At 41.2% G+C, this 27,903-nt stretch overlaps 1 protein-coding gene across 1 annotated transcript; it reads right to left on the bottom strand.

Annotated features, from left to right (window-relative positions):
• On the bottom strand, window positions 1–27,868 carry LOC103708771 (zinc finger CCCH domain-containing protein 32-like). The gene is made up of 3 exons (XM_008793843.4): window positions 27,356–27,868; window positions 2,577–2,687; window positions 1–2,270 (listed from the first exon to the last, which is right to left on the bottom strand). The coding sequence occupies exons 1-3, from the start codon at window positions 27,467–27,469 to the stop codon at window positions 348–350; spliced, it is 2,148 nt and encodes a 715-aa protein (XP_008792065.2). The 5' UTR covers window positions 27,470–27,868; the 3' UTR covers window positions 1–347.
• Between the last annotated feature and the right edge of the window lie 35 nt (window positions 27,869–27,903).

Here is a 27,903-nt window from a genome sequence, read left to right as displayed (position 1 = left end):
TGAAACTCAACCAAAGTCTGGAGCAAATCCTTTAACGGTGATTCATAACCTTATAAATCTGGTTAAAATGTAGAGCAAATAAATATCTGTTAGGCATCTAATACAATTCAAGTGCCCAAAGAACCCCGTTAAGAAAACTACAGGGCCACAAAAATTACAACTCATATGGTCAACCTTCAAACAACCCTAGCTTTCCATCCGGAGCTATTCTAACAACCAGCCTGATAGAATAAAAAGGGCAACCACTTGTGGTGCCATTACACTTCTCCAAGAGATCCAAAGATGATATCTTTGGACTCTGGTGCCTCTTCATTCACTCAAAGAAATGAACCTCCAATACACACTCTTCAAGAGAACATGACACCAACCTTCTTAGCAAAGTCATCTTCATCATCCTCTTCATCCTCCTGGTATGAGTTCTCATGATCTTCTGGTTTGAATTCCTCATCATCAACTTCCTCATAGTCAGACTCTCCATCTCTCTGGCCATAATTTTCCAGCTCCTGATCATCTGTAGCACCCGCTATCATGCCATCTTCCACTTCATGTGTATGTCCTCCAGCTGAAGCTTGGTCATCATTAGGTAATTCTTCCCCTTCCATAGGGATGATACCTACTTCTTTCTCTTCATCAACTCCTGCAACCTTGGATTCTTTACAGCAGTTGGCAGTAAAATCATCTTCTCTCTCTGTTGCTACCAAGATAGAAGAACCAATCCCACCTACATTGTCTCTCTCAGTATTTTTATCCCCATTGCAGCAATTTGCACCATTTCCAAAAGCATTCTCTCTTTTCCTCTTCAGAATGACACTCAGAGACTTTGGACCCCCGAATGAAAGAAAATCATCCGATTCTTGATGGCCCAAAGGTTTCCCTATCTTGATTTTTTTCTGGTCTTGTAACTTCTCTGAAAGTTTTGCTCCTTTGAGCTCTGCAAGACTTTTTGGACCTGCGAAGTTTAGAGGATCCACTTCTTCTCTTCTGATGGGCTGAACAACAGGATTCCTCACATCTGAGACAACAGGCCTCTTTATTTTATCGTGGTGCCTTCCCTTGTAATTTACAGGCCTCGCAGGTGATGATCTTTCTTGGTGTCTTCCTTTTTCTCGGTTTCCCTCTGACTGCAGATCAATAGGCCGATCTGCTGACGATCTGGTAGGAAGAGTTATTCTACCTTGCAGACGACTGTTTACAGAGCTTTCCATGGGAAAAAGTCGGGGACCCCTGCAGGCATGATGAGCACGGTACCTCTCCTTATCAACAAAGTAGTTATGCCTCTGATAGAGTTTGCCACAATGATCAGGACTGAAAATCGATTTCGAACCATTTAGCTTTCTTTGCTTCAATAACCGATGGCGCAAATCCGACCCATCTATGTCATGAGAGCTCTCCTGCCCCTGCAGCATTCTTTTTTCATGCATTGATGCTCTTTCTAGAATCCTCTCAGAGGAAGTCCTTTGCTGTTCCCGACCATAGTGATTATCTAATTGTCCATGCCTGTCATGCACACCCACCCCATTATCCTGGTCTCTCTCTAAACTAGGAACAGACTCATAGTCAGAATGGTGATAATCGAAGTCACTGACATGGTTCAGATTCCTTGCATCTTGAACAGGCACTCTTTCAAAGTCACCTTCATCGCAGAAGTATTCAGAGTCTTCCATATTATTTACAAGAACGTCAAAACCAGGAGATGACTCTCGCAAGAACTCATCGGCTTCTCTAGCATTCTGGAGGTAATCATCTATAGGCTGAGACTGCCGACTTCGTGGCCAGCCCAGAGCAATACCACTGCCGACAGGAACATTGCTTTGCTGGAACATGGGAAGCCCATCTTCTGATGGATAAGGTGACGCAGTTTCCTTAATTGCAAAACCATTATTGAGTACATTTTCAGATTTTCCAGCTGGTTTAACAGGGGCAAGTGGCACTTCAATTGGCTTGTCAAAATCTGATTTACTTATGCTTTGCTGAGAGGTACGTTCCTTAAGACACCATGATTCTTTCTTGAGGGGTGACACAGCATCAGGAGGAGATGAATACTGCTGCGGAACAGGATTATCTCTTTGTTGTGGTCCATGCATGAAAGGGCATCTATCACCTTTCAAGCAATGCCCCTTTTGAAAATAATAGCAAGGAACATTTTGCTTATTTAAGTTAAAACCAGCAGGACCATGTGCTGCAGGAACATGTGTTAATGCCACAGTTTGTGAGGGAGGTGGTGCTAATTCTGAAGTAGTCCCCAGCATTCCAAGCAGACCATCAAGCGGCTGAATAAAAGAAAAAAGTATTAGCATCCAGATATTAAACAGCATTTATGGAATATGCGGCATCAATGTACAATGATTGAAAGAGTATTCTTTTTTTTTTTTTTGACCAAATGTGATGATTTCTGAACCCATAAGCAATTTAATTCCAGGCTCATTTCAAGCAAACTCATGCAAGAAGATGAGCAAGATATTTCCCATCATGTCACATGGATGAGATAAAAGGACAACAGATGTGATTGTCAAAGAAATCAATCATTATAATACAAAGTTGCATGCTTGTAGATCAAAAAACAAAGAGAGACTCACCGGATGCCGGAACGTGCACTTTGGATTCAAGCAGTTACCATTTAACCAGTACCAGCAATCTCTGGGGTTAACCCTGGCACCCTCGCTGTGGCGATATTCACACTCAGTTCCCTGAATGGGAAAACGCTATGTTAGTTATGTTTAAAGTCGAGCACAATATCTAAGAGAAATACTATGACAGAAAGTAGTTCATCTCCTTACATCTGTTATACAATTACAATTATAATTAAAATAAAGGAGCATATGAGAAATTCTTTAGGACAAAAGATGATTAAAGAAATAAAGTTATGAAGATGCTAATCTTAGAATTGCAATCTGTATTTGAAACTAATGAAGATATTACGGCGAACTAGTGGAAGCAGCAAAAGGATTTCAAGTAAATACATTTCCATACAGAAGCCAGGCCATCAGTAATAAACCACACGTATACTGTTGGCAACATAGTAACTACACTTCAATTAGTTATTCTTGGTTGCACAGAAAAAGAATAAATTCTCATAAATGCTTTAGTATTTACTAATTCAAACAGGAATATTTTCCAAAGACTGAAGTTACAGCACATGAAATCTGAATGATCAGGTAGATGTCTCATAATATAGGAGTAACCCATACTAACAGAAGATAAGTAACAGAGAACCAAACAAAACCGTATGTGCCAGGAACACAATCCTTTTTTAAGAAGTTCTACTTTATTTCTTCTGCTCCAAGGGGCACAACCTTTTAGCTAATAAGAATGGTCAATAGGAATTACTACAAATTATTTCTAGAGGTAGTTAATAAAATTGAATATAAAAACATTTTTGATCACATGTAAGTTTAGATTGTCGTAAACAAACCCTAGGGGCAATATTTCCCAATGTAGGTCGAGCACCAGGATAGAAGTCTAACAAAAACGACCATTACCAAGTGTCATTTCATTTTTAGCAGAGACTACGGCCGGAAACCAGGCTTTCCAAGCCTCTCCATTTTGTCTTTAGCATTGTAAAGGAAGATGAGCATCAAAAGCAAGCCCTCCTATTCATGTCCAGTGTAACAACAGCAAACCTAATTGGACTCCACCTGACTTGAATCATGGCAACCTCAACACACCGAACCCTACCCACCCAGCCCAAACCCGATCCTATCTCTAAGGCTGCAAACAAACCACTGTTCATGAGTAGCTTGGGATCGGCTAGGCGACAAAGCTTTGTTTGTTCTCAGCTCAACAAAGAAATGAGCCATGACAGATCTTAAAGCTTCAGCCCTATAGACTTGGAAAAATAAATAGGAGATCGCCTCAACTTGGTAAGAAGCTCGTTCAAGCTCAGCTCCATCCCATATGCAAGCTTGAATACCTTTTGTTAAGCTCAGCTTGAACTCCATTAAACCTTTCATATAGCAAGCCAAGCCTGAGCAGCCTCCCATTTGGATAGTTTATACCCCTAATCGCAGACAATCAACATAGCACAATATGAAGTAACCTGAATTTCAATAGCTTCTATGTCAAAACTCACTTAAGGAGGGGGGGGAGAAAAGAGTTGTTGGAATTTGCAGCTCAGCAGCAACTAGTATAGAAACCAGGAAAGGTAAAGTGAAAATTCAATTACATTTGTCTGCACGGAGCTCGAATTACAATAACTCCAATTAAACTTGTTGTGGTTGAAATTTGGCCTGAGGGTGACCACGCCGGAGGAAGCCGAGAAGACGCCGGCCGCGACGGAGAAAACGAGCCACCTCCTACGCTCTGAAGGCACAAAGCCTTGACCAGAGATTCCAGCGAAGGCCCTCCGATGGCTAAGTTAGTCGGGCCTTTTAAGAGGTTTCTAAGTGTTTTTAATTGCCTCTAATGGCTTAGAATGGCTTGAAATAACTTGAAAAAGCTTATAATTGCTTGAAGAAGCTTTAGAAAGCTTACCGAGGGTCTTTTCCTACCCCTTTTTATAGGCTGAGGGTTTCGGCCGTTACCTGAAGTCTCGGGCCAGTTTGTGATTGGCTAGCCATTAGCTGGAGGCGGCGTGAATCATGGAGATCAATCTCGCGAGTGGAGGATGCGGGAGATATCTTTCCAGATTTGTTCTGAGGACCCGTCACGTCATAAGCGAAAGTCCTCACAGCATGACGTTGGCAAGTGTGGCAGGATATGGCTCTTGGCAGCAAGGCATGGTCCTTAGTTGGCACATTCGGCCGCATGTACGGGCGTGGGCGAGGTTGGGCAAGCTTGGAGGCTGCGGCATGTGCTTGGCGAGGTCAACTCGGCCTTGTGCCGAGGTTGGCTCGGGCGTCATTGTACCTGTGGTCGAGGGAGCCTCTTAGGCTCACGGTCGACACTGCAGGACGCCCTAAGCTCGAGTCGGGGCATCATTGGCGTGGTGTTGGCACCGATCGCATCTTCAAACAAAATCGGCCTTGTGCCGAGGTCGGCTCGGCCTTCGACGACGTCCGAGGTCGACCTAGCTCTTAGCAGGACCGAGATCTGGCTTGCTCGGCTATGAGGTATGCTCGGCCGAAACTGGGTGGCTCCACGCTGGGGTAGGACGATCCATTTTGCCTTCCAACATTTGCCCCCTGACTTCCGAGTTCGAGTCGTTCTTTGGCTCGAGCGAAGGAAGTAACCGAGTTGTCGATCGTCCTGCGCTACAGACAAATGTTCATGAAGGTGTGTATGCCGAGTAGGGTGCATCTCTCATATCATTGGAGCTAATGGCTTCAGGCCGAGCTTGGATGGTTTAAGCTGCTAGGTCATTCCAAGTGGAAATGGTTGAGGGGGCACTTCAATGCATTGTGTGCGCCCTCTTTTTCGAGGCGTTACCTGATGGAACGCGAGGTGCCAATCATTAATGCCCCGTCCCCCGAGGCAGCTACTATGATGACCTCTGTCTTCAACACCGCGATCCAGAAAGATTTGCTGAGAAAGCTTCTGGATTGGCCACGTGGCATGATCTGGCTGCTCGGCCGCCTGGGCAGGCCGATCAGAGCTGTTGAGGAAGGCTATATAAGGCCTTGGGGAGGCCCTAAGGCCCCTATATGACCTCCATTGCTCTCACTTTTCTTCTTTCCGGCCGCCATCATCAGCATCTTGAGGTTTTTCGGTGAGTTTCGCAGCGGATTTCTTTCCTTTATCTTCGATTTTCGGCGATTATTCTCCTTTTCCAGTTGTCTTCTCCGATGAAGCCTTGGGTGGTGCCTTCTTCCTTCTCAATCGCTCGGAGGGTTATTCCTCTTTTCCATCTTTTCCTTCGCCTTCTCTTTTTTTGGGTTTTCTGTAAGCGAGGCGAAGTCCTTGATTGCAATGGCCTCACCCGTGAGAGCTCCTGAGCCCAGCACGGGTCCATCCCGAGCTCGGGCTTCTTCGGATGTGGGGGAGGCCGAGCTCGGGCTGGATCACGGTCCTAGTGAGATTAGCTCGAATTTGGCTGAGAAGCTGGACCTGGTTCGGGCCCGGTTCTTCTTTCCGCGCGAGTTTATTCTTGAACTTCCGGGGCCTAGGGCTCGAGTCACCGATCCTCCTCAAGATCGGATCGGAGTGTATGTGGAGACTCTCCGAGCTGGGCTGAGTTTCCCTCTTCATGAATTCGTAAACGAGCTTCTAACGACTTATCACCTCGCTCCTGCGCAGCTCGCTCAGAATTCGTGGAAAATGATCATCGGCTTCCTCTCCCTTTGCCTTGCTCACGGTCTCCCCACTTCGTTAAATGTCTTCCTGGCTTGCTTTATGTTAAAAGCTAGCCCTGCAGACAAAGGGTGGTGATACTTCTCTTTTCGGAAAGGCCGCTGATGCAGAAGCATCACCCTTATACCTTAGGCCATAGAACATTGGGTCAAGGTGTGTGAGGAAAATTAAGCCCAAAGTTGTGTGATTGAGTCCATGTAATAAGTGATTTAATTCACAATGGGTTAGTGTTTTCAATGCCTAATCAGATTGAGTCCAAGGCATTGAATGGGTCTTTGATTAATTAGGATTGGTCACATGTCAAATGGGAGAGAGTTCTAGGAAATTTGGACTCGATCCTATGCGCATGGAAGGAGTCATGGCATGTGGTTGAGTTGTGCCTAGTGGAGTTCCAATTCACACGCCCAAGATAAGGATTTATGGGTGTCAAGAGTTAGGTGATAAGGTGTTTGATTGGTCAATTAGGAGATTTAAATTTTAAAAAAGTCCTCATGTGGTTAGGAGTCCAACTAAATTCTAGTTGTAGTCCTTATCTTATCCAACCTTCCTTTCTACATAAAGGAAGATATGAAGAATAAAAATTAGAATTCTTGAGTGTTATTTTTGAAAGAAAATCCTTGCCTACGTGAGAGAGACTCACCCCTTCTTCGATGTGACGCCACTAGGCTGAAGGAAAGGGGTGAGACGCCTCTTCCTCTCACGCCTTGATGAGATTGGTTTGGGTGAGACTCCCACAACCAACTCATCCTTATCCCTTCCTTAATTCAAGCCTCCCTTTGCTCACGCCTTTTTAGATTGTCACATCAGCATCCAGCCAACTCCACATGCCCAAATCCTCCTCGTTTATTTTAAAATCTCCACTCCAAGTCTTCTGGATTCTCTGAAAGAGTCGACTCCCCAGATTTCGAGTCGACTCCAAGGATACTCGAGTCGACCCCAGCTGAAAGTCAGAAAGCTTGTTCTCTGAAAACTCTGCGAGAAACGACTCCCCAGATCTCGAGTCGACTCCAACATTGGTCGAGTCAACCCCAGCTCAGTTCGAGTCGACCTCAGCTCGGCTGACAGCAAACGACTATTTTGCAGAAGTACCTTTGAAGGCTCCATCCTCCTCCCTTCCACCCACAAAGAACCCTAGCCACCATTGCCAAAGGAGGGAGAAATTCTGCAACCCATCTCCCACTGCGCCAGTTTGGTCTCAGAGCAACCATCCCACCTCCGTCCTGCGTCAATTGGTATCAGAGTGAAGATCATCATGAGTACTCGCAGCAGACGCCCCTACAATCTGGAGAGACAACTTGCTGAAGCCGTGCATTAACTCACCCAGCAAGTGGCTACCTTGAATCAAAAGGTGGACACCGTTTGGGATCACCTCTTCCCCGAGCCAAACAATCTTGAAGATGATCATGGCGTTCCTGCACACCCTGAAAATCCAGAAGTGCCGTTCGGAGAACCTAACATTGAGGCTTTCTCCCCAAAGGATCTATCACCCCAAAGACCACCTAGGGGTCAGCGGATGCTACCTTCAAATTTTCTTGTATGGGGAATAATTTCAGGAACCCCTATGTTCACCAAAATCAGCGGGAGCGCAATGATTCCGACGAAGCCATGAAGCGGGTTCGCGTAAAAGTTGCTGATTACAGTGGAAGCATGGACCCAACCCACTTCCAGGATTGGCTGATGTCCCTCGAAGATTACTTTGAATAATTCAGCATGTCCAATGAAACCAAGGTGCGATTCGTACAGATGAAGCTAAAGTGCCAAGCACGTGTATGGTGGCATAGCGTTGAAGAGAAGCTTCATTGACTCCGACAGCCCCTATCAATGATTGGGAGGAGATGAAACTTCGTCTGAAGAAAAAATTTCTTCCCCTCGACTATGAGGAGACACTCTTCGAAGAACTTCCGAAATATTATCAAGAAAGCTCTTCCGTAGAGGAGTATACGGCCCGGTTTCATGAGTTGATGATCTCCAGCAACCTCACGGAGACGGAGCGACAGTCCCTAACTCGGTACCGAACCGGTCTAAGGGATGATATTAAAAGGAAGTTGATGACGACGCGCATCTTCAGCCTAGAGGAGGCATACCAACTCGCCATTTGAGTTGAATCACAGCTGCGACAAAGGCGCCCTGCGCAAGCACCGGTTGCACGACGGTTTTCCGAATGCAGCACCAACCGAGGAGTTCCTTTTTCTCGAGGTAACGACCCTGTTTTCAGATTTGAAACTTCTGTTAATCGAAGTACATATCAAGATAGAGGTGCCACAAGGACCAATGAAAAGGGTAAAGGACCTATGCCACAACCTACGCCGGAAGAAAAAAACTCTGTTGAATGCTATAAGTGCGGCGGGCGAGGCCATTTTGAGTCGTTTGCCCCACCCGAGACCAACGTTTTGCGTTGGTATGTGAGAAAGACGAGATCATAGGGCCTTCTAAAGTTCCTCCCTCCTCTCAGCCCGCTGATGAAGAAAATGAAGGGAGCGAAGAACATGAGGAAGAAGCCCATGCAATGGAGTTAGAAGCTTCGGATCTACCCATGTGCATCGTGCGACGGATTCTTACGGGTTGTAAACAAGAGAACGTAGAGGAAGATTGGAGGCGCACCAATATCTTCCACACTCACGTCGAGCATGCCAACAAATCTCTAAATCTTATTATCGACAATGGAAGCTGCATGAATATCATATCCGAAGATGTGCTAAAAAATCTGAATCTGAAATCGGTACCGCATCTAAAGCCGTATCGGGTAAGTTGGATCGAAGATTCCTCCATACCTATTAAACAAAGATGCTTGATCAGTTTTTCACTTGGTAAGGACTTCCGAGATGAAGTATGGTGCGATGTTCTGCCCATGAAGGCGTGCCATCTTCTTCTAAGAAAACCATGGTTCTATGATCGTAGTGTCGAGTATGACGGTCGATCTAATTGTTATTCTCTATATTGTGCCAACAAAAAAAATGGATTAAAGCCCCTTCGGATCACTGATTTTACCTCTGAAAATTTGATAATCCAACGGATTTTAACCATGAGAAAGTTTGAAGCTTGTAGCCGAGAGATTGGAGTCATGTATGCACTAGTATCTAGAAAAGTTGGGGCTGAAATTTCAGAAGTTGTTCCTCCTGATTACAAGTCCATATTGGATGATTTTTCTGATGTAACCCTTGAGGACCTTTCTAAGGAGCTTCCACCGATGATGGATATCCAACATGCCATAGATTTGGTGCCCAGTTCAAACTTATGGAATCTTCCTGCAAACCAGCTGAATCCTAAAGAACACGAAAAGCTTCACCGCCAAGTCCAAGAACTTTTGGATAAGGGATTCATCCAAGAGAGCCTCAGCCCATGTGCCGTCCCGGCTCTACTTACTCCCAAGAAGGATGGTTCATGGAGGATGTGCGTGGACAGTAGGGCAATCAACAAGATTATACTGAAGTACCGTTTTCCGATCCCGCGGCTTGACGACATGCTGGATTTGTTGCATGGAGCCATCATCTTCTCGAAGTTAGACCTTCGAAGCGGCTACCACCAGATTAGAATCAGACATGGGGACGAGTGAAAAACAGCGTTCAAGACCAAGGATGGACTCTTTGAATGGATGGTTATGCCTTTTGGTCTCTCTAATGCGCCAAGCACCTTCATGCGAGTCATGAATCAAGTGCTGAAACCATACACTAGGCGCTTTGTAGTTGTTTATTTTGATGACATATTGATTTTCAATCAAAGCCGTGTGGAACACTAGCAACATCTTCGCCAAGTGCTTCACACCCTCAGATCAGAAAAGCTTTATGTCAACTTGAAGAAGTGCTTCTTTGCCGAACCACAAGTTCCCTTCGGTTTCATAATTTCAGCCAATGGAGTCTCTGCCAATCCAGAAAAGGTTAAAGCTATCGAGAGTGGCCTATACCCCACAACATTCATAAAGTGAGGAGCTTCTATGGTCTGGCATCCTTCTACCGAAAATTCATAAGGAACTTCAGCAGCAGAATGGCCCCAATCACAAACTGTATGCGGGCTGATTTCTTTCATTAGACTCCGGCGGCCACCAAAGCATTTGAAGACATTAAGGTAATCCTAGCACAAGCCCCAATTCTTCGACTTCCAGATTTTGATCAGGTATTTAAGATTGCTTGTGACGCATCCCACATCGAAATTGGTGGAGTTCTAAGCCAAGAAGGTCATCCCATCGCCTTCTACAGTGAGAAGCCCAATGACGCGAAGCGCCGGTACTCCACATATGACATTGAGTTCTACGCAGTGGTCCAGACCCTAAAACATTAGAGGCACTACCTCCTACACCGGGAGTTCGTCATGTACACCGACCACGACTCTCTGAAGCACATCAACTCCCAAAAGAAGTTGAGTGCACGGCATGCTAGATGGGAAGAGGTGCTGCAACAGTTTACGTTTGTGCTGAAACATAGGCCGGGTGCAGAGAACTGTGTTGCCGATGCTCTCAGCCGAAAGTCACATATTCTAACTCTACTGAAAACTGAGGTAATAGGGTTTGATGATCTGAAAATTTTATACCCTACTAATGCCCAATTTCAGTCCATATTTGCGGAGGTTTCAGCAGGAGACCGGCAGCAGCATCCAGAATTTTCAGTGCATGACGGTTTTCTCTTTCATGGCACTCGCCTATGCGTCCTGAAGTCTTCACTTCGAGATCACATCATTAGAAAGGTTCATGGTGGAGGTCTTGCAGGACATTTTGGCCGTGATAAGACTATCAGCATGGTGGAAAATCAATTCTATTGGCCGACATTACGAAAGGACGTTAATCGAATCATCAAGCAGTGTCGCACTTGCCAACTTGCCAAAGGATCCAAGACTAATGCCGGTCTTTATTCTCCCCTGCCCTTGCCAAGTTCACCATGGGAAAATCTCAGTATGGATTTCGTCTTGGGTTTGCCAAAGACAGTTCGAGGCCACGATTTGATCTATGTGATTGTTGACAAGTTTTCCAAGATGGCTCATTTTGTGCCATGTGCAAAGACTTATGATGCATCCCGAGTTGCTGATTTGTTCCTAAAAAAGGTGGTTCGCTTACAGGGGCTACCGAAGACTATTGTATCTGATCGTGATGTCAAGTTCGTTAGCTATTTTTGGAAGACACTTTGGACGAAGCTTGGCACACGTCTATCTTTCTCCAACGCCTATCATCTCCAAACCGATGGACTGACCGAGGTGGTCAACCGCAGTCTTAGAAATCTTCTTCAATGCTTAGTCTGGGATCATGTGAAGTCATGGGATCTGATTTTGCCCCATGTCGAGTTTGCCTACAACAGCAATGTCAACTGGACCACAGGATTGTCACATTTCGAGATTGTTCTTGAGTTGAAGCCGCGGCAGCCCATTGATCTCATTCCACTTCCCATCAACACGAGGACCAGCGAAGGTGGTGAGGATTTTGGTAGGCACATACAAAACATCCATGCTGAAATTCAACGTCGTTTGGTCACCAACACCGAGATTTATAAACAGCAAGCAGACTTGAAAGGGCGTCCCTTGGAATTTAAGGAGATCTTGTGCTGATACGGTTGAGTGCTGATCGTTTTTCCCGTAGAAATTTTCAGAAGCTTCATCCTTGTCGCGCCGGCCCTTTCAAGGTGCTGAAACGATTGGGACCTAATGCATATGTGCTTGATTTGCATGAAGATTTGCAGGTTAGCCCAATCTTTAACGTTGAAGACCTGCAGCTCTACGAAGGTTATGCTGAAGAACCTCTAGCCGTACCACCTACACTCCCACGACAATCAGCCCCAAAAGATACAATTGAAGACATCTTGGATGATCAGATCGTGTCCACATGCTGAGGAGGATATCAGAAATTTTTGGTTAAATGGAAGGGCAGACCAATTTCAGATTGCTCATGGTTGAAGATGGAGGAAGTCCAACGGCTGGACCCGGATCTCTATGAGCTATACCAGTCGCAAAACTCAACAGAGTCGAGTCTTTTCCCAGCCGGAGGAATTGATGCAGGAGCATCACCCTCATACCTTAGGCCATGGAACATTGGGTCAAGGTGTGTGAGGAAAATTAAGTCCAAAGTTGTGTGATTGAGTCCATATAATAAATGATTTAATTCACAATGGGTTACTGTCTTCAATGCCTAATCAGATTGAGCCAAGGCGTTGAATGGGTCTTTGATTAATTAGGATTAGTCACATGTCATATGGGAGAGAGTTCTAGGAAATTTGGACTTGATCCCATGCACATGGAAGGAGTCATGGCATGTGGTTGAGTTGTGCCTAGTGGAGTTCCAATCCACACGCTCAAGATAAGGATTCATGGGTGTCAAGAGTTAGGTGATAAGGTGTTTGATTGGTCAATTAGGAGATTTAAATTTTAAAAAAGTCCTCATGTGGTTAGGAGTCCAACTAAATTCTGGTTGTAGTCCTTCCAACCTCCCTTTCTATATAAAGGAAGGTATGAAGAATAAAAATTAGAATTCTTGAGAGTTGTTTTTGAAAGGAAATCCTTGCCTACGTGAGAGAGACTCTCCCCTTCTTCGGTGTGACACTACTAGGCTGAAGAAAAGGGGTGAGACGCCTCTTCCTCTCACGCGTTGATGAGATTGGTTTGGGTGAGACTCCCACAACCAACTCATCCTTATCCCTTCCTTAATTCAAGCCTCCCTTTGCTCATGCCTTCTTAGATTGCCACATCAGCATCCAGCCAACTCCTCACACCCAAACCCTCCTCGTTTTCTTTAGAATCTCCACTCCAAGTCTTCTGGATTCTCTGAAAGAGTCGACTCTTGAGATTTCGAGTCGACTCCAAGTCTAGTCGAGTCGACTCCAAGGATACTCGAGTCGACCCCAGCTGAAAGACAGAAAGCTTGTTCTCTAGAAACTCTGCGAGAGCCGACTCCCCAGATCTCGAGTCGACCCCAGCTCGGCTGGTAGCAGCCTTCCACCCACAAAGAACCCTAGCCACCATTGCCAAAGGAGGGAGAAATTCTGCAACCCATCTCCCACTATGCCAGTTTGGTATCACAGCAACCATCCCACCTCCATCCTGCGTCAGCCGCATACTCTTCCAAGGTGCTCCTTCCTCCATTCATGGGTGGAAGAATAAATTCTTCCTTACTTCCGAGCGGTCGTGGGGGTTCGACCCAACCTAGGGCTCGCCGCTGACCACGGTGAACAATAAAGCCCCCAAGTTGTCACAGTCCGAGCAGGAGATTCTGGACAGGTTGCTCGGGCTGGGAGAAACTTTGAAGCTTTCCAAGCTGCTTAACAAGGAGGCCTTGGTAAACGTCGGCCTTAGCTCGGCGCATCCCAAGGGTAAGGGTGACGCGGTCATTTTTCTTTCTTTTTCTTTTCTCCTCATACTTGATTTTCATTAGGATTCCTGCTGTCAGAAATTGCAGGAATGATCTTCAGCAACAAGACTTTAATGGCCAAATATAATAAGCGGGCGGCCGCCTCGAATGGAGCTCGGCCTGAGCCGAGGTCGAAGAAACCGAGGGCCGCATCTTCCTTCGGTGTCACGCAAGGCGAGCCCCTTCATGAGGCCGAGCTGCCCCCACTGACTGAAGGAGGTCAAGGAGGGGCCACAATGGAACAGGCGGCCGCAGCGCCTGGTAGCAGAACTCGAAGGGCCCGCAAGGTCATTCGATTGCGGAGATCGGGCCCTGAGCCGGAGAGTGGGTTCAGGGTCCCGGCTTCTTCTAGGAAATGTTTCAGAGGTTTTGAGTTGGTTTGGGAGAAGTGTTGAACCATATTTTGCAAATGGATTATCCACGAGACGTCTCCCACAGGTCACGAGACATCTCTGGCACTAAGAGGTTCATTTGGCACGCTCCCGAGTCGACTCCCTGCTGAGACGAGTAATCTCCAGCAAGAAGACAGAAATCAGTTTGAATATGCTAGTGTGCGAGTCGACTCCCCGATGCGCGAGCCGTCTCCTACAGTAGAAGCAGAAACACACTTTTGAAAGAACAGTGCGCGAGTCGACTCCCGACTTACGTAGCCGTCTCCCGCAGAGAATGACAGAATGTTATTTTTGAAGAGCCCGATCTCGAGCCGACTCCCAACAAGCGCGAGACGTCTCCTATCTCAGGCGAGCCGTCTTCCAAAATAGCCGAGTCGACTCCAAGTCTGCTAACACCTCCAACGGCTAGTTTTTAAGGATTTGAACAGCTCTATTTTTCCTTCTAACGGCTATTTTTCATGAAAAAGGACTATAAGAAGGTGGTTTGTTCTTTAAAAAAAAGGAGGTTAATGAGCATTAAAGTGCATTAAAAAGAAGAACATTTCTTTGTGCAATCAAGTGACATTCCAAGTCAAGAGAGAAGAAAAGTTTTTCAAAGAATGATTCCTTTGCTCTTCTCAATCTGCAAGCTTTGTGATCCTCAAGCAATTCAAGCCATCTAAGGAGGATCAAAAGAGAAAGAAGCCAAGTTCTTCAGCAGCCTTCTTTCAGGCTTCTCTTATTTTATAGTTCATAATTGCTATATTTGATTATCTTGAGAAGCTTGTAAACTGTATGCAATCTCTTTCATACTTTATAACTTGATTCAATCAGGGAATTGAATCAAGGAGTTAAGGCATTGTCCAACCCTGTGAATTGGACACTGTACAAGCCAAGGTTGGCTTGGGGTTTTGGTTTAGTTGGTGATTCAGTGAACCAACAGGGTTCGTTGTGATCCCGGTAAAACAACGAGTTGGGTTGTGAACTCAGAAAACAACCACGCTATAATTTGAGGATTATATTAAACTCCCAAGTGCTGCTTGGGGAGTGGACATAGGAGGAAGAGTTAGCTCTGAACCACTATAAAATTTCTATTTGTATTGTGGTTCATTCTCTTTACTTACTTTTCAGCTTTGCTTTATCTGCATTAGCTCTTTACTTAATAATCAAGAAAGCTTTCAATTGTTAAACAAATTAACTGCTAAAAAGTTTTAAAGAACCCAATTCACCCCCCCTCTTGGGTTGTCTTATGGGTAACAAGTAGTATCAGAGCAAGTGCTCTATAATTTCTTGTCTTTTGATTTTGACCTAACCGTTAAAGAGCCAAAGATCTGATGGCAACCCCCTTTGGCTCCTCTCTAGCTGAAGGACAGTCTACCAATAGGCCTCCTTTGTTCAATGGAACAAATTTTACCTATTGGAATGCTAGAATGAGAATTTTTATTCAAGCTCTTGATTATAACATTTGGAGCATAATCATCAATGGACCACACATTCCCACACACATAGTTGATAATGTAGTTGTCCCCAAATCTGAAAGAAATTGGGATGACAATGATAGAAAGTTAGCACAATTGAATGCCAAAGCACTGAATGTTTTATATTGTGCATTAGATCCTAATGAATTTAATAAGATTTCAACCTGCATTTCTATCAAAAAAAATATAGGATAGACTTGAGGTTACCCATGAAGGTACCAATCAAGTTAAGGAATCCAAAATTAACATGTTAGTGCATAAGTATGAATTGTTTAAAATAGAACCAAGTGAATCCATCACTGCTATGTTTACTAGATTTACTGAAATTGTTAATGGTTTGAAAAGTTTAGGTAAATCATATGCTGACACTGATCTTGTCAGAAAAAATTCTTAGGTCCCTTCCAAGGTCATTGGAAGCCAAGGTGATAGCGATTGAAGAGGCAAAAGACCTCAATACGCTTCCACTAGAAGAGCTTCTTGGATCCCTAATGACATACGAGCTAACCATGAAGCAACACAGTGAGGATGAGACCCCAAGAAAGAAGGTTATAGCCTTGAAGGCCACCGCTCAAAAAGAATATGAGGACAGCAATGAAGAAGAAAAAGATGATGATGTGGCTCTTCTTATAAGGAAATTCAAGCAGTTCATGAGGAAGAAGAAGCCATTCTTCAAGAAGAAGCTTGCTGCCAAAGAATCAGAAAAAGATAGAGAGAGAAAAGGAAAAGAAAAAGGAACCGAAAATCTGCTATGAGTGCAGAAAACCTAGACATTTTAGAATGGATTGCCCCCAATTGAAGAAAATGTCAAGGAAGAAGGCTTTTGTCACAACGTGGAGCGACAGTGAGGAGTTTTCATCAGAGGAAGAACCCCAAGAAAATGCAGATATCTGCTTAATGGCAGATGGTAGTGAAGTATCCTCTCAAATTCCTTTAAATTTTACTTTTGATGAATTATATGATGCTTTTAGTGAATTAATGGATGATTGTAGAAAACTTGGATTGAAGAACAAAGAACTTAAATCAACTAATCAAACACTTATGCATCAAACAGAAAAATTAACCAAAGAAAAAGAGAGTTTAACCAAAGAAATTTCTGAACTGAAAACCTCTAATCAAATGTTAAAAGAAAGCTTGATTAAAGACAAAGATTCACTGATTAATAAAAATCAGAAACTAAGCAAAGAAGTTGAAAAATATAAGCCTAGTAGAAAAGTTCACTTATAGCTCTGAAAAATTACAAATGATACTTAATAATCAAAGAGCTATTCAATAAAGCTGGATTAGAATATAGGCCAAACAGTAAACAGAAACTTCTTAAGAACTTCTTTGTCAAAGCAACTGAAACTAAATCTGAAGAAGTAACATGTTTTTGTTATGGAAAATCTAGACACAAATCATATACTTGTAACTTCAGAAAAACTCTTAAAAATAAGAAAGTAAAAAAAAGATTTGGGTTCCAAAAGGAACCATCTTAACTAACCTAAAAGGACCCAAGAAGACTTGGGTACCTAAATCTACTTGATTTGTGTTTGTAGGTGTGTTTTGCGGCCAAGAGAACTAAAAGGAGCAGGTATCTTGATAGTGGCTGCTCAAGGCACATAACGGGTGACAAAGAGCAATTCTTCACCCTTGAAGCAAAGGAAGGAGTAGTGATTTTTGGTGATAATGGCCAAGGTCATATAATTGGTATTGGTAAAATTCAAATTACTCCTACTTTTGTAGATAATGTATTGTATGATAGTGGTTTAAAGAATAATCTTATTAGCATTAGTCAATTATGTGATAAGGGTTACAATGTTTCTTTTAAATCATCACTTTGTATTGTAACTAACCCTATTGACAATAGCATTGTATTTGTGGGACTAAGACGTGGCAATGTTTACATGATAGATCTAGATGATCTTTCCACGAGTAACCTCTGTTTAGTTGCCACCAATGCTAAAGTTAATGAGGCTAGTTGGTTTTGGCACCGTAGATTAGGTCATGCAAGCATGGATCTTTTATCTAAATTAATCAAAAGAGATTTAGTAAAAGGATTGCCAAAACTGAATTTTGAAAAAGAAAAAATTTGTGATGCATGCCAACTTGAAAAACAAACCAGAAATTCTTTCAAATCTAAAAACATGTTTTCAACTACTAGGCCACTAGAACTACTTCACATGGATCTCTTCGGACCTACAAGAACCACAAGTTTAGGAGGAAAGAAATATGGCCTTGTGATAGTAGATGATTTTTCTAAGTTCACATGGATATTATTTTTGGCACATAAAGATGAAGCCTTCTCCCTATTTAAAAAGTTCTATAGAAAGGTTTTAAATGAGAAAAATACTATTGTTATTTCAATTAGAAGTGACCATGATACTAAATTTGAAAATCAATATTTTGAAAGTTTTTGTAATGAAAATAAAATTGAACATAATTTTTCAGTACCTAGGACACCTCAAGAAAATAGGGTAGTAGAAAGAAAGAAAAGGACATTAGAAGAAATGGCCCGTACCATGCTATGTGAAAGCAACCTCCCAAAGTACTTGTGGGCTGAAGCTGTTAACACAGCATGTTACAACTTAAATAGAGCTTTGATGAGACCAATCTTGAAGAAAACACCTTATGAGCTTTGGAAGGATAGAAAACCAAACTTAAGTTATTTTCATGTTTTTGGCTGTATGTAAATGTTTCATTCATAATAATGGCAACGATAACCTTGGTGAGTTTGATGCCAAGTCAGATGAAGGCATCTTTTTGGGATACTCTTTATCTAGCAGGGCATATAGAGTCTTCAACAAGATAACTCTTCTTGTTAAAGAATATATTCATGTTATTTTTGATGAATCTAACAGTACTTCCTCTAGCAAGAAAGTTGCTTCTGATGATGATACAGGTATTCTTGAAGATAAGATGGAAAGAGTGAACATCCATGAAGAAAAATCAAAGGAACCTGAAGAAAATGGAGATAGCAATGAAGAAAGGGCAGATCAAGATCTACCAAAGGCTTGGAGGTATGCATATGTCACCCAAAAGAGTTAATAATTGGTGATCCATCGCAACAGATAAGAACTAGAGCTTCTCTCAGAAATTTGAGTAATCATTTAGCTTTTGTTTCTCAAATTGAACCTAAAACTATAGAAGAAGCTGAAATTGGCGCTAATTGGATGGTTGCTATGCAAGAAAAATTAAATCAATTCAGAAGAAATAATATTTGGAACTATAATTGAAAGACCTAAAGATTATTCAATTATAGGAACTAAATAAGTATTTAAAAATAAATTGGATGAAAATGGCATTATAGTAAGGAACAAGGCTAGACTAGTTGCAAAAGGTTATAATCAAGAAAAAGGTATCGATTTTGATGAGACTTTTGCACCTGTAACTAGACTTGAAGCAATTAGATTACTACTTGCTTTTGCATGTTTTATGGATTTCAAATTATTTCAAATGGATGTTAAAAGTGCATTTTTAAATGGATATATAACTGAGAAGGTTTATGTAGAATAACCTCCAGATTTTGAAAGTCATACATATCCTGATCATGTTTTCAAATCAAACAAAGCACTTTATAGTTTAAAGCAAGCCCTAGGCCTTGGTATGAGAGACTTAGCAAGTTTTTATTAGAACATGATTTTACTAGAGGACATGTAGATACAACATTGTTTTTGAAAAGAAAAGATAAAGACTTATTCATAGTGCAAATTTATGTAGATGACATTATATTCGGTGCTACTAACAATACTCTTTGTCAAAACTTTGCTAAGCTAATGCAGGGAGGGTTCGAGATTAGCATGATGGGTGAACTCAATTTTTTTCTCGGACTCCATATCAAGCAACTAAAAGAGGGAATCTTCATCAACCAAGCAAAGTACATCAAAGAGATACTCAAAAATTTTGAAATGGAGACAAGCAAACCACTTGGTACACCTATGAGCCCCTCATGTAAATTGGACAAAGATGAATCAGGTAAGAAGGTTGATCAAAAGCTATACAGAGGTATGGTTGGATCAGTTCTCTACCTTACTGCTAACAGACCTGATATCATGTTTAGTGTTTACATGTGTGCTAGATATCAGTCTGATCTTAAAGAATCTCGCTTGCTGTTAAAAAAAAAAATAGATATTTAATTGAAACAAACAATGTAGGCTTATGGTTTTCAAAAGATTCAAACATAGATTTAATAGGGTATACTGAATTTAGCAACAAAGAAGCACATAATTGATTTTACATGAAAGATGAAACACCTTAGTGAATGTTATCTTTGATATTTTCAATTATAAAATTATATATAAATGCAATGTCGGTGAAATTGTCCTGAACCGAGCGGTTCCGATCATACCAAGCTATCCCAACGGCGAACCGGGACGGTTCCAGTAACAGAAACGAAATCCGTTGCCAAAGAGAGAGGAGAAGAAAAGTGAGAAAAAGAGAGCGAGCGTGAGAGAGAGAGAGAAAGAAAGAGATGAAGGAGGAGGCTGGTCGGCAGAGGCTAGCGAGCCGTATGGAGGACGCTCCTCCGGTCTTCACGGCTAAAAAACAGGTCAGGCCCCTTGATTTGCCAACTTCACTTAAAAATCGCAAAATTAAAGAAGGGGTCGGATCCCTATTTCGAACAAAATAGGGGATTCAGCCTGTTTTCCGACCGCGGAGCCTTCCTCCGCCTCCTGCCCGGGTCGCCGGCCTCCGCCACCCACCTCTCTCCCTCCGTCTCTCCTCTATTTTCCCCTTTCCTATTCGCCCTCTCCCCCACCTCCTCTACTATATCGGTACGGGCCCGACACGGCACGAGCCCGTACCAACCCGTGCCACCGGACAACTAGTCCGAGATTCGGTACCAGCACAACAGACCATGTATAAATGTAACTTAATAAACACTATTTTTCCCATTTCTATGCAAATTTTTAATCCCTGTTTCTTCCTATTGGCAAATCAGAAACTTGGACGCAAGACTTCATGTGCCCGGTGGGCCTATCTGGCTGACAGGTATAAGAAGTTTCTTATTTTAAAATGGCAATCACTATACACATAAAAAAAGTCATAATAATTAGAATACCTGAAATCACATGACCTTATGGACTTATCATCGCGAGATAGTTTAGCGCTTAACAACCGTCCAACAAATTTTACAAGGAATATGGAACACACCTTAATAAATATTATCTTTTGACATTTTCAAACATAAATATTAATATAAAATATAATTTTATTAATATTATATTTTTTCCATATGTGCCCGAGTAAATTTTTTTCTTCCTCTCAGCAAATCAGCCATTCGGATGAATGTCTCTGCGTGTGCCCAACAAGCCTATCTAGATGGTGGATGTAAAAATTTTGCATTTTCAAGATACTACCCAATGTTCTAAAGGGGGATTTATTATTTTTTTTCCAAGTAGTAGTCCAATATAAAAGTGCATTATCCAGGAGTAAAATAAGGCCCCGTAGAGAGTAAATTGTGTTCAGAGTCTTCTATATTTTGCAGCTAATATCTTTTATGGAAGTTTGTAAGGGTAGTACATGGATATAAAATTAATATACCCGCGTGACAAGAAAATTTGCTTGCATCATACTCAGACAAGCTAGTCTAGTCAAAGTTATATTAAGTTGGTCAATATGCTAATTGTATAAATTTTCTACAATAACCTTCTTAGCCAAGTATAAAAAGAAGGCTATCTTAGTGTTGTTTCCATGAAAAACTCTGACTAAAGTTTGTCAAATGGTAGGTTTTTACCTTACAGAATTGTGAATTTGATGGCTAAATGCACAGTCAGGATGCACCGCTACAGGCTTAGACTACGTCACACTCCACATTCCCATCTCAATTACATATGGAAAATCTAGCTCACATCTATATTGCAGTCCTAGCTCACAACAAAAAAGAAATGATTCAATATGGAATTAGTGATCTAGATGGTCGATATTTTCATAGTTTAGGTTTCCATTTCTGTTTTTCCTACAGTTTTCATATTAATCTTTAGGATTATTTTATTATTGGGTTTTCAAGTCCTAATATGCTCAGGACTATCATCTAAAGGACCTAATTTTTGTCTAGGTTGGGCTAGAAAGTTTTAAAATTATTATGATCTTGATTTGAAAAGATTTTCCTTAGACTTTTACATGGGATGCTAGTGAATTATGAATTTATTTATTTGGGATGTCTTTAGTTATCCTTTGTGAGGAAAGGGGAAATTTTTGATATCTTGAAATTTTAGGTAGATTAGGAGTCTAAGTCAAATTGTCTAAGTTAAAGTTCTAGAGTCATTATTGGCAAGTTGGAAGTTCTTCTATCATAAGGAAGCATTGTTGTAGGCAAGGTCGGAGGAACCAGTACCAAGCACCAGTTTTCCAGCAGCTCGAGTCGGTACGGACCATGTCGGGCCTATACGGACAAGAGCACGATATCGTGGGAGATAGAAAAAGAGAGAGAGAGAGAGAGAGAGAGAATGGGGACAGGGAGAGGCTGGCGGACACCGGCGGAGGGCGGCGGAGGACCGCAGGGGGGCGGCAGAGGCCGTGGCCGGTTCTCCTGTTTCGAACGAAACAGAGGTCCGGTCGTGGCAAAAAAATTTCGAAATTTTTAAAGTGAAGTCGGCAAATCGCTTGCCCACTTCACTTACAAATTCCTAAATTTTTTAGCCGTGGTCGGACCCCTGTTTCTTTCGAAATAGGAGAACCGGCCGCGGCATCGCCCCCTGCAGCCTCCGCCAGCCCACCACGGCCCTCCGCCAGCATCTGCCACCTCTCCCTCTCCGTCCCTCCCCTGCTCGCTCTCTTTTTCCTTCTCCTTCTCCAGCTTCGGCAACGCATCTCGTTTCCATTTCCAAAATCGTACCGATGAACAACCGGTACGGCTCAAAACGGACGGAACCGCTTGATTCAGGATGGTTCCACCGACCTTAGTTGTAGGGTTGTTAAAATGGTTATATTTTTGCATAACTAGGGAGTCAAGAATTATGTATGCTTATCAAGCATTAGATCTCTATAGTCTACACATGCAATGCAGATGTGGTAGAAAAGGGAAATCATCCCCGATAGTGCTGCACAATGTGGAATCCAAGATACAGCAGTGGAACTTGGAGGGTGGAGATGCACCCCCTAGAGCTGGCATCATATATCCAAAAGATGGACAATCGATAGACAGTTTTATAGTTGTGACACATCAAGCAAGACTGTTAAAAATAGAGTTACTAAGTATCTTTTTATATTTAGTTTTCAACTGCTGTTCATTAATCTAATCTTTCTTATTTTATCTAACATTTGTTGTTGTGGTGGGTAAGAGATACTCAATGTATATTTAAGTTACAAATAGAAAAAATATGTAGAATTAAAGATGCATGTGTATGTCTATGGGCTTTTATTATTTTGGAGAACAATTTATGTACAATTTTATTCTCATGTGTACTTGTGTTGTTAATTTATGCTTGTTTGAATATGTCTGACATTTTACTCAAAAGATTAGTATACTCATATGTTATATCTAGTGTATATGCGTGCATTTTATAATTCTAAATTCAGCTTGAATTTACCCAAACTATATAAATTATGATCCTAAATAACTTAAAACATAATAAAATGATATAAAATAAATTGCTTGATTTATATATTTTCTTATATTTCCTTTTTTGAATTTTTTTGACTTTTCTGAGAAACTCCAAACACAGAATGAAACTGTCAAAACCATTTAAACTACAGAAACCAAAACTCTGTCCAAGAAACCAAAACCAAAAGTAAAACTGAGTTTGAAAAGGATGGCATGTATACCATTCTAAACAACACACTAAGGTCCCTCTACAGTAAGGGCTCCATGACTAGCACCAACCTAATAAAATTTGAAAGAACAACCAATAGCACAATTTACCCATACTTTATTCAAATTATGAAGGTTTGGAGGCCACATTATGCAATCTTCAACTGAAACATCATATTTCACATGTTAAAACATAAAACATACGATATGAAGCAGAGTAGAAGAATCGCGTCGAGTAACAATTAAAATTTTATACAAGTGGAACTACTGTAAGGCACATGAGTAGATCTATAAATCAAGCAGAAAGTTAGTAATGTTTATTATTTTGGAATGAAAGAAAGCAAGGGATTGAGGAAAATTCTTTCGCATGAGTTCTCCAGCCATGAAGGTAACCAAAAAATCTTTCATTTATGCATTAGAAAAGTAACTAGTAAAAGAAATTGATAATGACCAATATATCCAGTTAGAATTTCCCAATTAAAATTTAATTTAACATTATTTTTAGAACTTAGTGATCTCATGCCACTGCCTCTCTCAAGGACCTTACACTACTTTATTTGTTTCATCTGTTCTTTAACCGCTTTACTGTCGAATGAAAATATTCCAAACACTAAGCATGAAGGAAACAGCAAAAAAAAGAAGTAATATTGTTCGAAAATCCACAAAGATGAAATTATTGACAACCACATAGCAGTGATGCTTCACCAATGCACTCCCTATAGAATTCCCTCTGACATCATATAGCAGAACAAATAATTTGATCAATCAAGTACAAGTACAATTGAACATTTAAGTATCCATCTATTAGACAGAAAGTTTGTGGGATGAAACAATTCCCTTTCAAGGAAAGACAGAAAATTGTATGAGAAATTTGAAATAGTAGTGAAAAGAAAGGGCAAACATGTGATCACTAGTTCTGATCACAATCTACGGGCTTTACAAACATCAAAAAAATTACTAGATACATCAGTTACTAAACAGATTAACAGTGTCTTCTTGAGATTTGAAGAGAAGATAAAGTTTGGATGTTTTAGAACCTAGAAAGGCCACAAAAAGTAATATGATTAGGGGATCAGGGATTAGGGTCAAATATATAATAGTGACTACCAAAATGCAGGACATCATGATCAGATCTATAATGCGAAAGTCCAAGAGTGATATCGTGTAAGATAATGACCAGATACACTGCAAAATTGGACATATTTTCAACCCTCTCTCTTTTCCACTTTAAAAAGAACAGAAGGTTAGCAATGATTTTACAATTTTGTTAAATATAAGAAATAGCAGAACTCGCCTGCGATTATCTATGCATTAGGAGCTAATGGTAAAGATTGCAGCCAGTACTCTTTATTTAGCATTATATGAAATCACTTACAGCATCTTTCAGTGATGTGGGTTACATTAAAAGCTACATGATCACATTGACAGGGGGATTTGGGGTTGAGAGGGCTCATTGGCCCACAGCATAAAAATCATCTAAGCAATATCCAATCTACTTCCTTAAAATTTTTTGTCTCCTAAATGAACGGCTTCGCTCTACTCTCTCAAATCCAAATAAGTGTAGGAAACTCCACTTTACAGTTAGCTTTCTATCAAAATAATCTAGCGCCTACAATGCATATGCAAGTGAACAGATACACCCCTACTACTTATCCATGCACGAGTTCCTTTGGCCATTGATCAATGCACGAGTTTATGGAGCTCATAGCAGAAGAAAAAGAAATGGGATTTGCATTGTCCACTGAGCCCTATGGTGGAGTCCGGTGAACGAGGGAAACATGTAAGAAATAATAAGAAAAGAAGAAAGGAAACCATGAGATGTAGTCGAGCTTGAGGTGGTGGAATTAAATCCCCAAGAGTTTGCATTATATAGCAAATAAGATTATATGTAAGAACCATGCTTGGAGAACAATAGCATTATATTTGTTCCCCTAAACCAACCATAGCATCAGAGGTTTAATAACCTAATCCAAAGGTTGATAGTACTTAATAGTCAACCTCTGGAAGGAAATAAAGAATATTGCTCTCTAAAGCTAACTTTAATCAAAAATTCAATTTTCATTTCTATATTTCTTTACTGTCAATAGTTAATTTCCACCTAGACTGCATCAAAATCCAAGAGAATGGTGCGAGAAACTAGTTTTGTATGAAAAAAGAGGGATAAGTTTAACATAAAAACTAATAATACTAAAAGAGAAAAATTAGAGCAAAAAATTAAGTTCATCTTGCTTTTAGAGAGGGTAGAGAGAATAAGTATCTAATAAATCTGAGCCGCCTTATTTGGAAGGAAATTTGTCACAAAATAAGAAGACCGGCAAGATAATGGTAAAGATCTAGTAGCTGTGGCTGCATTCTCTCCTGGGTATTTCGTTTCTCATTTAATCTTAGATTACCAGTCCCTTGTGTATGAATTTGCATAATGTTTTGTAATATGTTAAGATGGAGAGTGGAAGCTTTAGCATTTGTTCCATCCTTTACATCCCTCTTTTAATAATAATTTCTACATTTCTTCAAAAATGTGTGCAGTTTATATTTAATTTTGCTTCCACATAGTCACCTCAACAACTAAATAGGCCAGGAAATTGCTGATCTCCTCATTTTACCTCACACACACACACAACAAAATGATAAGCAGATTGAAAATGACAGCTTCCATCAATAAAAATATGAGTTTAAAGTAGAGAATTTTACCAAACAAGAGACATTTTTTATTTAAAAAAATCCAAGATTTATGGCATGTTAATTCTCTCCATGCTTTAGAGAGGAAAAGCCAGTACTAAGCCATCAAAAGTATATGGATTTAGCTTCTCTTTAGAGTATGCCACAAACATAATTGCAATATGTACCTCAAACTGAGCACTGTATGATTCTTCATTTATTGAAAGCCATAACAAGAAGAGTTAAGTAAAGTTTTTTTTATCCTTCAGAAAACCAATCATTTAGCAAATGCTGCATTCTGCTCAACTGAGCAAACATCCATTCCCAGGAAAAGTTATAAAAGTTATTGGCAAACATCTCCATGAAAAAGATAAAAATAGAGGAAATCTGAAAAGAAGATTTCCAAATTATCGTTGTCTGCTAAAAAATAATCTCTAATGCAATCACAGTCTACATGACCAAGCCATTGAAGTCAACTAAATCATGGAACATGCAAGGCAATTGGCTATTCAACTGCCAAAATCCATCACCATGCACGGTCAGTGGCCGTGCAACAGCACATGAAAGTTTTCACATTATAATAAAGGGATTACTCCTTGGTCTTTCTGTATAACCAAGATAGTTCAAAGCAATAAAAATGTTTTAGCTTCTGTCTTATGTTACACAAAAATCACCTGCCCATTACACATAACTCATGCAAGAACAAGACTCAGACAGCACTAAATTCAGTGCGGCTTAAATTGTAGGGATTTTCTACATATTGGGTACGTGGAAGGTTTTAAATAACTGAACAAAAAGCAGTATGCAATCAACGATCTCTCTCTCCATGTTAAAACCGCCCACTACTAGCTTCTTGAATTAAGACAAGGTGTCGTATTAAAGACCTAATCAACAAAAAGAAGCCACATATTTTCATCTTTTGGTGTGTGCTGAATTTTCTTGAAGACATACAGAAATATGTTTAAAACCCTAATACTCTCTTCCAAAAGGCTACGAGCACTCTTCCTTGCAGACCTGACCCTAGAATCAATTAGTCATTCAAGTAAGCACTGATTACAAAACCAAGGCACTCCAAGAATCTCAGAATAATTGATCGCTCCATGGTAAGATCACCCAGAGAATTAATTATCATCACAAAATATTTAAACCAATTAATCAGTCCAACATCAAGTCAGGCATCTGGATTTTCCAAATCAAAGAAAAATAATCCTGACAACTCAAGTTAATCCCTGAGAACCTAGGTCATAATATCAAAAGTAAACTCTAAGTTAAATTAAACAAAGTATCGACTTGAACCAATTTTGCACCACAGAAACCTAACTTTTCGCCACCACTTGTTAACTTTCCACCACCAACCTACAAATAGACATCCCTCAAGCATAATGCAAAAGATTCCAATTAGAAAAGAAATTAAATGAAACGAAAGAATCAATGGACTTCAGAAGAAATTAAATCTATTCTAGATCATCAAAAAAATTCGATATAGATCCAGGAAAAAATTGTATCGAAAGTGGCAAGCCAAAACCCTAAATTCACATGACCAAATACGATAAACGAAGAGAAGAAAATGTACCTTTTTGCATGTCAATGGGGACGCCAGAAAGTAGACGCAATCGGTGTTCCTCTTCAGGGCCTCCTCCTCCACCGTCAGTGGACGGCTCTGTTCCAGCCCGCCGCCCGACTCCATCGATCGCCCTTCTTCTTATTTGATCCAAGCAAAGCAAAGCAAAAAAGCGAGAAAGAATCAAACAACTGGAGATCGATCACCCACCCCTATCACGGCGCCGCTTCACGGCTCCAAGATAATCGATCCGAGAGGGGAATGATCGAGGAGGAAGAGGAGGAATTGGAGATAAAGGCAGAACAGAAAGCGACGGATCAATCAAGAAACCGATCAGGGCATCCCGAGCGAGAGAGAGAGAGTGGAGTAGAGAGAAAAAAAGGACGGAGGGTTTGGGGGGTTTTACGCGATGATAAATTTACTTGGTTCCACGGCCTGCCTTGCCCCGATATCTGTGTTCGTGGAGGAGCCCATCGTGGGCTTCTACCAGGCTGGCCGTTCCCAGCTTTTGTACCCCCTCACGAAGATGGTACTTACCGGGTGAAAATACAAGGATAATT

This window comes from Phoenix dactylifera, unplaced genomic scaffold (assembly GCF_009389715.1).
Source record: "Phoenix dactylifera cultivar Barhee BC4 unplaced genomic scaffold, palm_55x_up_171113_PBpolish2nd_filt_p 000654F, whole genome shotgun sequence".
In the NCBI taxonomy this organism is placed as follows: domain Eukaryota; kingdom Viridiplantae; phylum Streptophyta; class Magnoliopsida; order Arecales; family Arecaceae; genus Phoenix; species Phoenix dactylifera.
The sequence above is the reverse complement of the archived record's forward strand: the minus strand, read 5'-3'. Positions and strand labels throughout refer to the sequence as shown.

Excerpts from the sequence above, each read along its gene's own strand:
- LOC103708771 (XM_008793843.4), bottom strand. The coding sequence starts at position 27,469 with ATGGAGTCGGGCGGCGGGCTGGAACAGAGCCGTCCACTGACGGTGGAG. Across the intron at positions 2,688-27,355 it reads CCCCATTGACATGCAAAAAG|GGAACTGAGTGTGAATATCG; the intron begins GTACATTTTCTT and ends TTTCCCATTCAG. Across the intron at positions 2,271-2,576 it reads AGTGCACGTTCCGGCATCCG|CCGCTTGATGGTCTGCTTGG; the intron begins GTGAGTCTCTCT and ends TCTTTTATTCAG.